This window comes from Branchiostoma lanceolatum, chromosome 8 (assembly GCF_035083965.1).
Source record: "Branchiostoma lanceolatum isolate klBraLanc5 chromosome 8, klBraLanc5.hap2, whole genome shotgun sequence".
Lineage (NCBI taxonomy): Eukaryota > Metazoa > Chordata > Leptocardii > Amphioxiformes > Branchiostomatidae > Branchiostoma > Branchiostoma lanceolatum.
This window is the reverse complement of record NC_089729.1, coordinates 10,653,791-10,668,983: the sequence shown is the minus strand read 5'-3', so window position 1 is coordinate 10,668,983 and position 15,193 is coordinate 10,653,791. Positions and strand designations below refer to the sequence as shown.

The 15,193-nt window shown below is 43.3% G+C and overlaps 1 protein-coding gene across 1 annotated transcript; it reads right to left on the bottom strand.

Moving 5' to 3' along the window:
- Window positions 1-5,300: 5,300 nt before the first annotated feature.
- LOC136440629 (complement factor H-like) lies at window positions 5,301-15,193 on the bottom strand. The gene is made up of 12 exons (XM_066436704.1): window positions 15,189-15,193; window positions 12,359-12,435; window positions 11,840-12,055; window positions 10,945-11,124; window positions 10,443-10,625; window positions 9,838-10,026; window positions 9,101-9,289; window positions 8,758-8,943; window positions 8,353-8,544; window positions 7,674-7,893; window positions 7,090-7,460; window positions 5,301-6,638 (listed from the first exon to the last, which is right to left on the bottom strand). Exons 1-12 carry the CDS (start codon window positions 15,191-15,193, stop codon window positions 6,472-6,474), a joined length of 2,175 nt encoding a protein of 724 aa, XP_066292801.1. The 3' UTR covers window positions 5,301-6,471.

The following is a 15,193-nucleotide window of genomic DNA, read 5'->3' as shown; positions in this document are numbered from 1 at the left end:
TGTGGCCGCTTTCAGTCTTGTCTATGCCTGTAGACAGGCGTAGGGTTGACGACCTTGCCTTAAGGCTAATAAGCGTAGCAAGTGTTACCAGCGTACATCACACGTTTTAGGTGGAAGACTGTTTAAGACAGCTGACCACAAACGCTTTAGTCAATTACAATTACACAGAATCTCTACTCATTTTTGAAATGCTGTGACGCACTACTATATTACTGTAACAGTAACTACTATTGACACGCACACATACTGTGTTCTGGGACCTTGACACCAGCCAGGTCTCTTTCTGACACGTGCCTTTTGTGCGCTTAGTTGTGAGCAGTTGTTCATTCCGTGCAACATTAACTAGCCAAGCCATTGGATACATTTGAAGTTAGTCGTTTTAAACAGTAATGTTTTCACTTTTTGGTAAGGTCAATACCCTGTAGTATAGGTGTTTGACACCAGGGTTGCGCAATCTTCCACCCGGTTTGTGCACCGCACCCTGTTACTGGTTGGTTTGGTTAGAAGCGAGCGACATAAATCATTAACAACACCACGTCCTTTTTATATACACGCTATCTAAATCGCGGTAACATGAACATAGAAAAGAGCCGGGTGTATGATATTAGAATGTAAAGAAGTACTTTCTCAACTTCAAAAGCATAGTAAAATCAAACTAGCAAAATTTGTTCAAACACCAAACACTCCAAGCAGAGGTTGGCGGGGAAGATTGTGACCTTCTTATCACTGACATTTGGAAGTTTTGGTTGTGAGCAGTTGTTCTTTCCGTGCAATGTTAGTAATTGTAAGTAATGAACACATTTGCGGTTAGTTGTTTTAAACCGTAACATATACGTATTTGTAATTTTGAAAAGATCGATGTGCCGAGGTATCGATGTTTGGTAGCAATAATGCCAATGTCCTGAAGAGGTACGGGTAGCGGTGTGACAGTGGCGCGGTGGTAGGGTGTTTGGCCCAGAACACAGAGGTCCTGGGTTCGAATGCAGGGTCCATTGATTTGTCCCGTGGATGTTGTGCTCTTGGGAAAGGTACTTTACACGACATTACTCACAAAAGTGAAAATGAGTACCTAGCTTCGGCTAGGGCCGTCCCTCGGATAGGACGTTAAATGGGGAGGCACACCTCGAGCACGTCAAAGAACCCATCACACTCATCGGAAACTTCAGCAGGGGTCCATCCCGGTGTGAGTGGATCATATAAATCTGTCAGGATATGCAGCTTGTACTCTTCAGTACTAACCTGCTGCGTTATGCCATGAGGCATACAATGCAATGCAATACAAACAAAGTGTCGGTATTTGACACCGGTGTTGCGCAATCTTCCACCCAAAACGTGCGATGTACGCTGGTAACACTTGCTACGCTCATTAGTAACGTTAAGCCTAGGTTACACATAGCCGAACATGGCTCCCGAACGCTAGCCGACTCAGGTCGGCGGTAGTTCGGGAGCATTCTGACCAGTTTTTGGGCCACGCCTATCTTTGGCGCCGAACATGCGCCGAAAATGCGCCGATCATCTCCTAACCAGTACACGAATTACTCCCGAATGGGCCCCGAATGCTTTCTAGCTTACTCCCAACCATCCCGACCTCTAGCCGCAGACTGCCGAATCTCTCCTGACTAAACCCCGACCGATTGCAGACCCTCTCACGAATTTAAATTGACATATTCAGTGACTTTCAAAAGAGGGGTCATTTTCGGTTTTAACTAAAATAATCCATTCTATTATGTTGTTAACATCACCGAGAGATCGAATTCGGATCATGGCTAGCTTTAATACTGCTTTTAGTGTTCTTCTTTGTTTTTGGTCCTGTGAAGGTCGGGGGTGATTCGCCCACGTTCCGATAGTAGTCACTTGGTTGAGAATTAGTTAGCAAAGTTTTGTCTACGGCCTTGGGGTGAGTTATGGGTAGGTTGGAAACTAGTTGGGAGTAAGTCAGTAGTGTTTCTGGCGTGGTTAAGGTTCTAATTTTACTACTGACTCAATCCCGAATACCAGCCGAGCACTAGCCGACCGCGCCGAACACCAGCCGAACACCAGCCGACCCATTTCAGACCCTCCGTCCAGAGCCGAATGTTTTGAAATTTTCAAAACATTCGGCTGGCGCAGCCGAACACCAGCCGACTCAGCCGAACGCCAGCCGACTCGGCCGAACGCCAACCGAGCTAGCTCCCGAATCACTCCCGAATCACTCCAACCATGGTCGGGGGAGAGTCGGGAGGCCATGTTCGGCTATGTGTAACCTAGGCTTTATCAACCCTATGCCCATCTATAGACATCTAGATAACAATCATGGAAGCGGCCACACCAGGCCAAGGATAGATATCACCGGAGTAAAGTTCAACATGTGTTCTATTCGCAATGCGTCTATGATGATTCAAGTACTGTAGTTATCATTTTCTATAGGAAATTATGTAGAAACATGAGTGATAATGCAAAACGTTCTGTACTCTCGTCATTTCAATGAAGTTATCATCAACATATTAAGAAAAGAACAGACACATGAAACACGTTACCCTTAGAGACAAAAATGTTAGTTTGAGACGTCCTCGCCAGGTGAACCCGCGAGGCCCGTCATAATTGGTGACAAACATCTTGAGGGGATGGGGTAAATGGTTTGAAAATGCGCTTAAGATTTTAAACCATATAGGTACCTTAAAAAAATGTGCACACCTCTAGCAAAGTTCTTTACTTCATAGGTGGGATGCAGAAGACGTACAATAACGTCATTAAGACACACACACAGCACGATAAGTGGGTGCAGAAGACGTACAAAAGGCAATTAGTTTGTACAATAACGTCATTAAGACACACACAGTACATCTGATAAGTGGGAACGCCTAACCCTTGACACCGGTAAATAAACATCATAATCACGTCAGTAAACTTCAAAGGGCGCTCTATCACAAAGCCACCGTCATCATAACAAAGAACGACACCCAAATCGGGAGGAGAGACAGAAGTCGTTATAAACGCAAGGTTGTTTTTATAACACACACAGTCCGAAATAACGTAACATGAACACTTAGAAGAGCTGGATGGATCAAATTGTGATCTTCCTATGAAGAACAGACACATAAAACACGTCACCCTTAGAGACAAAAATGATAATTTGAAACGTCCTCGCCAGGTGTACCCTGAGGTCCTTCATAATTAGTGATAAGCATCTTTAGGGAATGGGGCGATTGGATTGAGAAGGAGCGAAAGGATAGGAGTTTGAAACACTATAGACACCTTATGAAAAATCAAGTCACCTTCAGAAACGTCACTCCAGATGCGACGTGCAAAGAAACGTACAAAAAACAGACAACTTGTCCGTTCAATAACGTCAACAAATGATACAATTGGAACGGCTAACCCTTGACACCGGTAATTATACATAATAACCACGTCAGCGAACTTCAAAGGATGCTCTATCACGAAGCCACCGTCCTTGTCTTTTTGCAGACAAAAATAATTACATTAGACGGAGATGATTGCGTATGATATTGCGGGGAAAATGGATTGAGAACAATACAAGATAAATGAAGACACCTCTTAAAAAGTTCTATACTTGAGAGGTAAGGTGAAAAAGACGTGTAAAAGACAATTAGTTCGCACAATATCGTCGACTGCGCCAATATATTAAGACACACCTATGTCATGACAAGTGGGAACACCTAGGCCCTGACACCGGTAATTAAGGGTTAATGACCCGCCCCGAGGTGTATATGGTGTCATAACGCCTGGTTATGTGCTATAACCACCGAGTGAGCGAAGTTATTATCATATAGCCTATCCAAACTGGCCCATATAAGACAGACAAAGTCCTGTATAACACATAGATCCTTTATTTGATACTATACATGTAAATCAATTCATGTAACGCAGCATGGCAACAAAGTATTTGGCATTATTTGCTCTGAATTTGATAGCGACAGTCCAATTCTCGTGTTAAGTTACAAAACGTTGAAGGTAACAGGTCCGTGACAAGCCCTAATGTGTAAAACATTTTGTTACACTGAAGTATGACTAAACACCAATTAATATGAACCATTTTGACCATTATTTTCTTCGTTCGCCATCTTTAAACCGGTTCGATAACAATATGGACGGAGTGCCACAGGAAGAAAGTGATGAAGTACACCAGTCGTTGGAGAGATAATGGCTCATCAACACCCAAGGTTTTCGTTTTCGAACATTTTACTGATGTCACATGCTAGGATGGGCGGATACGCCTTGGCAGTGTCCAGTCCATCTTTTTTCAGCTGCTTTAGAACTACAATATACAAGTTATTGGCATCTTGGAACTCCTTGTATTTCGAAATGTTATACTTGCAGTGGTGGGGGGGGGGGGTCCTGTGTAACTAAGTTGACTTATAATATGGAGTGCCATCATCTTTCTGTACCTCTCCATAGAACTGCCTCAGTAGTAGTGCCAACTCTTGAGGTGGTAGTTCCTAAAATGCTCTGTTTAGGTCTCTTGCCTGCAGCCATGCTGAAATCACAATTGAAACAAGTCTACATTTATTTTCCACTTCATTCGCTACTTTCGGCTAGTTTTCCAGCTTACTATCCAGATTTTGGAACACTTATCAGCATTTTGGTCAGATGTTGCTTGAAAATATCTTTGTTGGGTATTTCCTAAATACTTGAAATACCTGAGGTTTGCTATTCTATGCCATTCCTCTAGGTGGGAACTTAAGCGTGAGATACCAGTACATCATTCTATTCATAGCAATACATAGTAGCTACCTGTGCTAAACATTAAACAAAATAGAAAAGAATACCCACCTTCCAGACTAGACAGGCCGACATTTCACTCCATCCCCATGCAATGAGGGACATTTTGCGTGTGTTCCTGCTACGTGACCTCAGGTAACCCGAATGGAGCACGTGTTCGATGGCCAACGGCAGATGGAATGGGCCGAACCTTAGATCAAACGTGGAATGGGGATAGCACTTTTGCCCAGTTTCTGATCTGAAAATAGGCCCAAAAGTCCTTAAAATGAGTCATTTTGAAGTGACATTTCGAAGTATACCAAAAATGTTCAAAGCACCCGTAGCCCAAATTTCAGGTCATTCGGTTGCAATAACAGGGAACAGCCGCCCAAAATATATTTTTGTCTAAAAATGGCAAAAAAAACTCAAAATATGAAAAAAATCTCCATGCCAAATTTCCCATCGTTTGGCCCAAAAATGACAGAGTTGAATCCATTTGAAGATTTGGCAGAAGAAGAAGGAGAAGAACATGAACATGGGGAGTGAAATATAACTATACCTTCATTTTTTATGAGGTAACAAGTACAACAGACAAAAACTTCCCGCAAATATCTTTATTAGCAGAGGGAGAACGTGAAAACAAATACCCACCATTTTTCAGCAAGAAAATTGTAAGAACGTTTCCATTATATCGATATGATATATCTATATTTCTAAAGTAAATATTTAAAAGCTATAAGCCGCCATATTGTCTTTACTTGAGTTGTTAAGTCGGATAGACTCTTCTCCATACAACAAATACAAAATGAAATGAAATTCTAACTTTTGAAGCTTTTACGTTTGACGTTTGCATAACGTTGTGCATTTAAACAGAATCTTCTTCATCTTTGGTGTAAAAGACGGATTGTCACAGAATATCTTGTGCCTCTAGTATTTACGGCACTAGCTATGGATTTAGTCCATTGACATTGATCCTGACACAATGGATACTGCAAGACCCAACAGTAGGTGTTTTCCACAGCAGTTAGACAGTTATATACAGTAAGTGTATTATAAAACAGCCACAATAATAATTGGTAACATATAACTAAAGCAGCTGCCACACTAGACAATGGATCTGTAAACAAGATATAGATGAAGTCCCTACATCATTGCTTTGATACCATATAATATATGCCTACAGCTACTATACCTCAGCTACAGCTAGCATGCGGTTTATATAATGTTGATAACGATTTCTATTGTTTGATCATTGAAAGTAGATAACTGTTACGTCAAGTAAAGTATACGTAAGAGGCATACAATTGTGGTATATAAGCAACGATTTTGCCTACACAGTTTTATCTCTAGAATGCAATGTTTCTTACTGAAAGATAGATCAAATTGCACTTCAAACCATGACAACTGCTTTCTTCTTTTAACATTCAGATCTTACATAAACCTTGATTCTCATCTTTCTGACATAACTCGCTCTCAGAGTGAAGCAAAATGTAATATATGCTGAATCATTAGAAACCCACCTCAAAACACACCACAAGCTATCACTACAACTGTCCTATTACTTATAGATACTGACTAGAAATTCTACACTTGTGATCATCAAACTGCAAAATGCAAGCATCCTGCTGATGTGATTACAAGACTACCATGACAAAACTACCATGCTATCTGAAACTCACATTCTACTCCGTTCTACTCCATGTCTCAAGAAACTTTATTCTCAACGGCACCATCTGGTCTGACCAGAAGGCAATCGGTTTCTCCTCCTGCTCAGCGGATCAGCTCATCATCCTCGTCCTCTGCGATCACTGTGTCCTCAGCGAGCGCCACGCATTGCAGGGGAGGTGACAGGCTGTATGTGCCAGCATTGGAGACGGCATAACCGGGGTCTGACACCACTGTCTTCGGCCGAGGGCAGCACGGTGCGCCTTCAGCGACTGTAGATGGCAATGCATTGTTATGTTAGATTAAAAAGAAGGCGAAATATTATACAGTACATCTACTGGCCTGACTAAATTGCGCTCCTATCGGCCTGCCCGACTGTCTCGTGGAGGGGGTCATGAATCATAATAACCGCCAGAGAGCTTGTGTAAACACAGGCTAGTACATCTGCATCACCTTTTTTCCATGACAATATAACAACATTGTACTGAATATAATGGCATTTATAGCATACTAAAAAGTAGTACTGGTACTAGCAATTTGCAGGAAACATGCCATATGTAATGTGCCGCATGAATCGCAAATGAACCGCACCAGCTTGACTTGGAAAGTAAGGCTTGTGTAGGCTGCAGTGCCCAACGAGCAGAGAAATGGCAGACAATGCCAATGTTTTAACATGAAAGTATTTAACATAAACTTCGACACTCTAGGAATGAATTAAAATACTTTTTGGCTTGTCGCAGCAGATCTGTTTGTGGATGTTCCCTGTGATGCCGTCCAGGCCACGGAAGTCCGCCAGTTTGTACACTTGGTCGCGGCAGTTGGCAATTTGGTGCAGCTCGGCGTTGTTGACGCAACCTCCGACGCCGATGGCGAACGTCTGTACGCCCATTCCGTGCAGGAGCGAGGCTGGCCCTGAGACGTCATCCCACGATTGGCCGTCGGTCAGGACGATCACCACGTCGGGAGCGTCAGGCCGGTCGCCGTTGCCAGACATCAGCATGGTGTTGGCCACGTAGGTGAGAGCTGCACCGGTGAGGGTCCCTCCCCAGGCAGTTGTAGGTAGATCATCTATGGCGTCGAGTAGATCTGCCTTGCTGTAAGTAAAAGACAACAAACATAAAAAACATCAACAAAGGGCATCGTATATCAATGGCATTATGGTGTTGTTCAATGTTGAAACACGCGCCGTTAATGGTCCACTTCAAAACGTCGACTTCATTGCGAAAAAGTGAGACGTTTACTGCATTATCAGCTGTTTTGACAAGATACAGATGCTAACATGCATTAAAAGACAACGAGAGGCATACTTGTTGTATGTATCTAACTGGATCGGGGTCGGTGGGAACGGTGGGAATGTGATGGGATTCCAATTGTATCTGAGTACGCCGACTTGAGCCTCCTCAACCCCGATGTGGAACCGTTCCACCAGTTCCTCGACGAAGTCGATCACCGGTGGGATGTGTCCCGACATGCTTCCGGAGTAGTCAAGGACGAAGATGATGTCGCGGCGACAGCAATCTTTCCGATCTGCATTTGAAGACGTGATATGGTAAGATAAGATACAATCTGAAGTTCTAAACACCCCCTGGATAATTGTCTAAAGTTGTATCGTGAGCATAAGGCCACATTACGTGGTAAGGAACTTGTGGAAACATTTAATGTAGCCTCTAAACCACAAAAGTACCATAGTATAAATGTCATATTTTCAAAATGAATTTTTTTCCTTTGTATCTTCACCAAATGTTTTGCCTCTTGCATTGTGCCTTGCCATCTAGCCTGACGAATCGCGCTCCTAGTGGCCAGCCGGTCCTGTAACCGCCATCCCCCTAGGGGTCAGTAACCTCCGACCGAGAGCTTGTGTAAATACAGGCTACCTTGCCATCCACCAAGGCTGTTCTTCCGAAAGCCGACAATTGTCTCAGAGAACACTAAAATAAGCAATACCCTACTTCAGTCACTTTTAGTTCTAGATTCCCCGGCCCCTACCTTTACAGTTACAGACCAGGTCCGTTCCCGACCACGTCCCATCCTTCTGACATGTCCTGATGGCGTCACCGGACACCTCCATGGCGTACCCTCCCTCTTTGTAGCACCGGTAGTAGCAGCTCTCTCCGTAGGTGTACGAGGGAGCACAGCCAAACTTTTTGGTGCACGGTGGGTTAGGCGCCTCTCCACAACCTAAGGGGGAAGACACCGGACTTGTTTTAAAGCCAAATGGGGAGAAGCCATGATTTGAAAGACATTCCTGTACCTACCTCGTCAACTTAGCATAGCGTAAAAGATGAAAAGACCCATCGACGTTCTGTTCGTTTAGAAGTCGCTCAAACGTCAAGCGACGAAAGGCAAATATGTCAATTGCAATCCTATTGACACTATGAAGGAGATACACACGTTTCTTGCATTTCCACTTCTTCCGTGTATACCACCTTCCGTTATAGCAGGTTTCGGTGGATGTAGCCGGTCTGGCGTTGCAGCCGGGACGGCACCGGTAGGTACAGGTCGTCCCGGAAGGATAGGGGCTGCCGGGTTCATCGCAGGTGTAGGAGGCCCAGCGTTTAGTAGGAGGCGACCCACATTCTGGTAATGGCAAAGATATGGGAAGAATGAAATGCTTCTTGCGCTCTTACCATAGAGCAATCCATTGCCAATTTCAAGAGTACGCTAGATGAACAATTAGACGCTATTACTGGCGATACGCTTGAAGCTGACCAGCAAACATGCAGAGTTAACGTACTTCGTGCATGACATCCGCGCCAACGAGGGCCGACCCAGTCTCCGTCATTGCAGGTCCTGGTGGTGGATGGAGGTGAACCGGTACATCCACGGTACATGTCACACTGGTAGGTGCAGGTCTCCCCGCTAGTGTAGGGGGAGGTGCAGCCGGACCTGACGCTGCACGGGAAGGTTGGCGGAGCTCCGCAATCTAGTATGAGAATTATACGGAAAGGAATAGCATTAGCAAATAGTCTTAACATGTAAAGGTACACGATTATGCTCATTTGAGAGTGTATTTGTCAGGGTAAAGATTGCAATCTCGCAGAAGCGTCGTTTCTACCGATAGAGGTCGCGATCGGAGCCTCTTGCGTGGATTGTTCGGGTGGTCTCCCATTTATAAATCTTAAATTTCTGGTCAATCGACTGGTCTAAAGTGATATAAATAGAAGTTAAAAAGAAAGTTCTGACTACCTTGAAATTGAATATATTTAAAGTTAGGCCGGCTCTGATCGGGATCTCTGCCGATGGAATCGCCTATTATGCCAGACTACAATTTCTACCCTTACATGTATGTTCGGAATCAACTGATAGACAGTATTTCTATCAAGACGGTGCCATTTTTCAAATATGATAAAAACATGTTACGAGTTTTCCCGACACAGTGTCCATGTCGTTTCAGGTATCATCCTCTGCTATTTAAGATACCATGTAGTTCTAATTGTCTGTACTGGGTCAAAGTAATTCATATTCACGCACCTTTACGGCATCCTTTCCAGGGTGGACCGTACCATCGTCCCTTAAGACAGGTCCTGGTCGTGAGGCCGGGCGACCCTGTACATCCGTCGTCACACCTGTAGGTGCAGGTCTCACCATTGGTGTAGGGGAAGCTGCAACCGGAAATGGTTGTGCAGTCGAAGTTTGGTGGAGAACGACAGACCGATGGTACTAGTGGAGTGAAACAAGAACCGAAAATGGGTCAACTCCATATAATTAGGATGCCTGTAGAACGTGTACGGCACAGTCTATTTGCTGTTCTATTATTGTTTCAATACGTATACAAAGATGGCATCATTGATACGTTGATGAAGACATCCATGTAAACAATACTCATATACAATTCAAACTACTGGATTACAGGTAATTTCTGCTATCTCATTTTAGTGACGCTGAAGAAGAGTGATGGATGTCACTTGAAACGTCCGGAAGTAATCTCCGTAATTCATCCAGTAGTTTGAATTGTATATGAATGACACCATACTGTCGTTTCATATCATGATACTTACTTTTAGTTACTCTGTGTGAACTTCTCAAATATATCTAAACAATTTGTCAAAGGTGTGTGCTGGATTATTTCCACTTACCGCAGTAGGGAACCCTACCGTCCCACGTTCCGTCATTGCATGTCACTGGGAAGCTTGCTGCCAATCCAGTACAATTAGAGGAACACACGTAACCACAGGTGTACCCATTGCTGTAGGGAGGCGGGGTGCCGCATGTCACTTCGATACACGGCGGGTAGCTTTGCGGACGATTCTTACAACCCCCTAGAAAGAAAGAAATAGATAGACATTCAGTTGGCATTTCAAACATATTCCATGTGCCCCAACCTGCCCTTCCCTTTGCCAACGCCGTCCCCATCTTAGTTTATTTGTGACATTTAAAGTGCTGGACATGGGAGATTCTAGGCCTGGCTTTGACCACCACCCGGTAATATGCTTTAACTCGTATTGGGCAGCAATATTTGGGCTTCAAAGAAATCCATGCCCGTGAAAGAGAGGGTATCAAACACCTTAGCCCACGCCGCAAACACCCTATCTACTTCACTATCACGGAGGACTCCTGTTGTGTGTGTAGTTAACGTACTAGGATGGCAGCCTCTCCATGCTCGGCCGTCCCATTGTCCGTCACGGCATGTCCTGGTCGTGGTACTGGGGGATCCTGTACATCCGTCGTTGCACCTGTAGGTGCAGGTCTCACCATTGGCGTAGGGGGCGCTGCAGCCGGAAATGGTTGTACAGTTGATGTTTGGTGGATCAGGGCACACTATTGGAGTAAAACAATGAACGGACGGAAGTTGTTTACTGACGAAAAGAAAACTAGAACCCTGCTAACCTCTCTAAACCAATCATTGTAGAAAATGTGGGTCGTTTCGTCTTCCACTGCTTCCAAAAAAGAAGTCAAACACAAAAAGCTTAGATTGCATTCCGTAGCAGGTCTTAGTATTTTGTCACCTGAGTGTTAACTTGCACCTGCATCTGTATACCTTTTTCTATGTATTGTTTCATGTTGCAATTAGCCCTTGGGCAAGAACATGCAAATAAAACTCTATACCCTAGAAACTTGTCGGGGTACTTTATCAGCCTAAGTTAAGTTCTATCATTGTTTCTATGAAAAGAAGAAAAAACGATTCCTGAAATATCACGATATCGCTGTTAGTTGTGTTGTGCACGTTTGTGTTAGGTTAAGCCCCTATCTCACTGGACCTGCGGCACGTTGGCCGCCTCGAGCTCGCTGCGTCGTGCATGAAATTCGTGTTGCCCTTGACTTTATAACGGGAATTTCATGCAAAACGCATGTCTAGATATACAAAAGAAACACAAAACCTAATAATATTCTTTTTTTATCGATGAAATTCGTTGAGCGCTCTGTCGAATCGTTCGGTCGGAGCGAGGTCGACAACGTCCCGCGGGTCCAGTGAGTTAGGGACTTTAAAGTAAGGATCTGTCAGATAAAACTGTGTTTAGTTATCTTAACTTACCCCTTTGGCAAAGGGGAACCCGGCCCTTCCATCTTCCGCTATTGCATGTCACGATGGTTGTGACTCCAGTACATCCGCTGGCGCACTGGTAAGTGCAGTTAGCCCCTTCGTTGTAGGGTGCTTCGGTTTCGCACGATACTGTTATACACGCGTACGGGTAGCTTGGCGGACCAGTGTTGCATCTCGGTGGAGGTGTGACCCAATCCATTACATGCTCTTCAAAATAGGAATAAATTAAATTTGAATAAGCATTTAAGGTGTGGGCCAATTGCATCGGTTCACATTCATTGACATCTTCATTTGTTTTCCACTGACTCCCCACCCCCAAGAACAGAAAAGAAGTAAAACCAAAGAAAGTCAGACATTTAGCACCTGAAACGTCAGTTATCATTACTGTAGCCACACACGCGTCCAAAATTGTCATTGTTTTTATTCATGGTATTATTGGTACTTACCAACAGCCTCTGGGCAAGATTTTGTGATAAACTTACAACTACCAATAAAGAAAAGCTTCCTTACCTGGCAAGTCAAAAACTTGGGCGCCTAACTCTGAGACTACAATGGCAATCACCAACAGACTCAGATAGTCGTGGGCGCTGGAAAAAAAGAAAGACTATGGTTTTACTGCGCTGTTCTACCGCATCAAGGCGACAATGTCGGCTATCAAGAACGTCCAAAATTTGACTATATTCATCGCAGCGAACGCCATTGGGCTGTAGCCTGTCATTAAATGATTACAACGTCTATTTAGACAGTCGGTCAGAAATTTCACCCAACAAAGTGTCAGACACTTTAATTTGTTTCTGAAACTAGTCGCCTTCTTGATGTTTGTCAAAACTTGTTCCCTTGGCAAGGTGTGAGTACAGCTCATGCGAATGTCTTAAAATCGCCTGGACAGAGACATATGTTTAACCCATGGAAAGGAATATCAGCTCTTCTGGAAATAACAATGCATGCATGCATTGTTATTTCCAGAAGAGCTGATATTCCTTTCCATGGGTTAAACATATGTCTCTGTCCAGGCGATTTTAAGACATTCGCATGAGCTGTACATGGTCTGTAACTTTTTCTCCGCCTGTTAAACGCCGTCTATGATAAAGAACTTTGCTAGGCTCTCCTTCTAGCATACAGGATAGACATGCTCAGTGCTTAACACACTGCTCTATATGCGTGCCCGGGGTAGTGCACGATAATTGGTAGCGCTACGTTATACGATTTTAGAAAAAAATCACATACGTCATCCCCTCATCCAACATTTTCCCAATGAATTCGAACATTGACTTTATATGCGTTAGAGAATTGGTAGCATATCACTTCCAAGTGTAACGTCATGGATTCGTTTTATGTCATAATCACTGAGAAGACATGTGGTACATTTTGATACCCGCAATACAAACGATGAAATGTACATGGAAAACGTTTTAATTTGAAGGCAAACCATTATTTGTGCATATCAGACTAATATGTCGAAAACATTGGGACCAAGGTTTGTGGAAAAAGTCATTAATCTAAATCTAAAGGTCAGAACACAGCATTTTTGACTTAGGCCACTGAAATAATTACTCAAGCAACTGGATAAGATTTTGAAACAGTCAGACGTTTCAGACAGTATCCACTGTCTTTCGTCAGTGACTAACGATAGGACTGAGAACACCTGGTTTTATACCAAAACTCTGAATAGATATGTTAATGAGATAAAGACAATTTAGGATGTCTTGAAGTAGTCTTGACTTAGATTCGATCCCTACAATTGAGAAAGCCACACACAATCCTGTGTATGGGCTCGAATAACATTCTAAACGGTAACTATGCGGCTACAGTGTCCTTTCTGAAGATGCGGAGTGAATGTGTACCGCGGTTGACTTAAGGTTGTCCACTGTCCTCATTGATATAAAGCAGTTAGGCAATGAGACTAAACACAAGCCAGACAATTTGGCTATATCCAGAATCAGACCAAACTTGTCCATAGTTGATATACTGTTATATCCTTCGGTTTGATTTAAAGCCAAAACATTCTTTGCACTTATCAGAATAATTTGCCGGAAAAAATAGGGGTCAAGGATCAGAAAAAATTTAAATCACCTAGTAAGTAATGCTTCACACGCAACCTAACTGATGTGTGTATCATTAGAATCAGCTTGGGGTTTTGTATGCCATCTGCTACGGATTTTCACAATTTTGTTCTCCTAGACCTAGGTTTGGTTTTAGTTTTGAAAGAGTTACAACTCAAGCACGTTAAACAAAACTGGGCAATAATAGAAACGAACTTCAAGGTGGAATGTTTGTTAACGTGTTCATTGTTATTTTTGCATAAAATCAACGTTGTCATTGTTTCCATATTTCTTTAAAGCTCGCACGAACAAATGGTAACTCGCTTGCACTAGGTAAAACGCCTTTTCCTCTCCTCCTGACACTTTTGTCCCATCCCCCAGACGTTTCTCCCTACTCATAACACATAAAAGGTGAACATCATTTAATGCTTAAACAATCATGCAAGCAAAGTAGCATATATTTAGTCTAGAGTATTAGTCTGAGTGCATTTTTCAGAATTTGGTCCAACAACACATTACGTTATGTCAACACAAACGTGCACAACACAAACTATTTCATAACTATCTTTAAAAACGTTTGTGTTTCTGAACACACAAACATTAAAAGATTCGTTTTTTTTAATCTTTGGAATTTGTTGATCGATCTGTCATTATGAGGTCCTTCAGCGGTCTCAACTGGAAGAGATCTACCTGGCTGAATGATCTACTTTATTCTCCCCTACTCTAGTGGTGAAAGGGGTCCAATCTATCCAGGACGCGTCGAGGGTTCCCAACAAAATCGTAATATCCCCCTCTTTCTTATCTACCGTACCACAATGCGCGCTTAAAATCTTACTGTAGAGTGTCGTGACCCAGTCATTCTCAATCCCGCGAACAGATCACAATCTAACTGATCTGCAGTCATCTAGAGCATTTTGTGGTCTAAAAGCCTAGATTGACACGCCGCTGGAAGATTTGCGACACGAAACCGTGTGGTACGGGGTTGCCTCACGGGGTGACTCGGGCGCGTCGTCGTCGACAACCGCGCCTCCCTAGAATTTTGCCTGTGTACATTGGCATCGTTACAATGTTTTCCATCGTTATTTGTTGCAGAGGCGCACTGCAGTAACCTGTACGATAGGACAACCTGTACTTACATTTATTTTTCACTATCTCTGAATTTTTGTTACTTTCAGGGGTGCTTATCCGGCCCATTTTCACCTGGGCCGCAGGCAAAATCTTTCCATAAATGGTGCATGGAGTTCATAAACACTGCTCTATTCTAATCTCATAACATGACAAGATGACAACCAACTTACCCCAT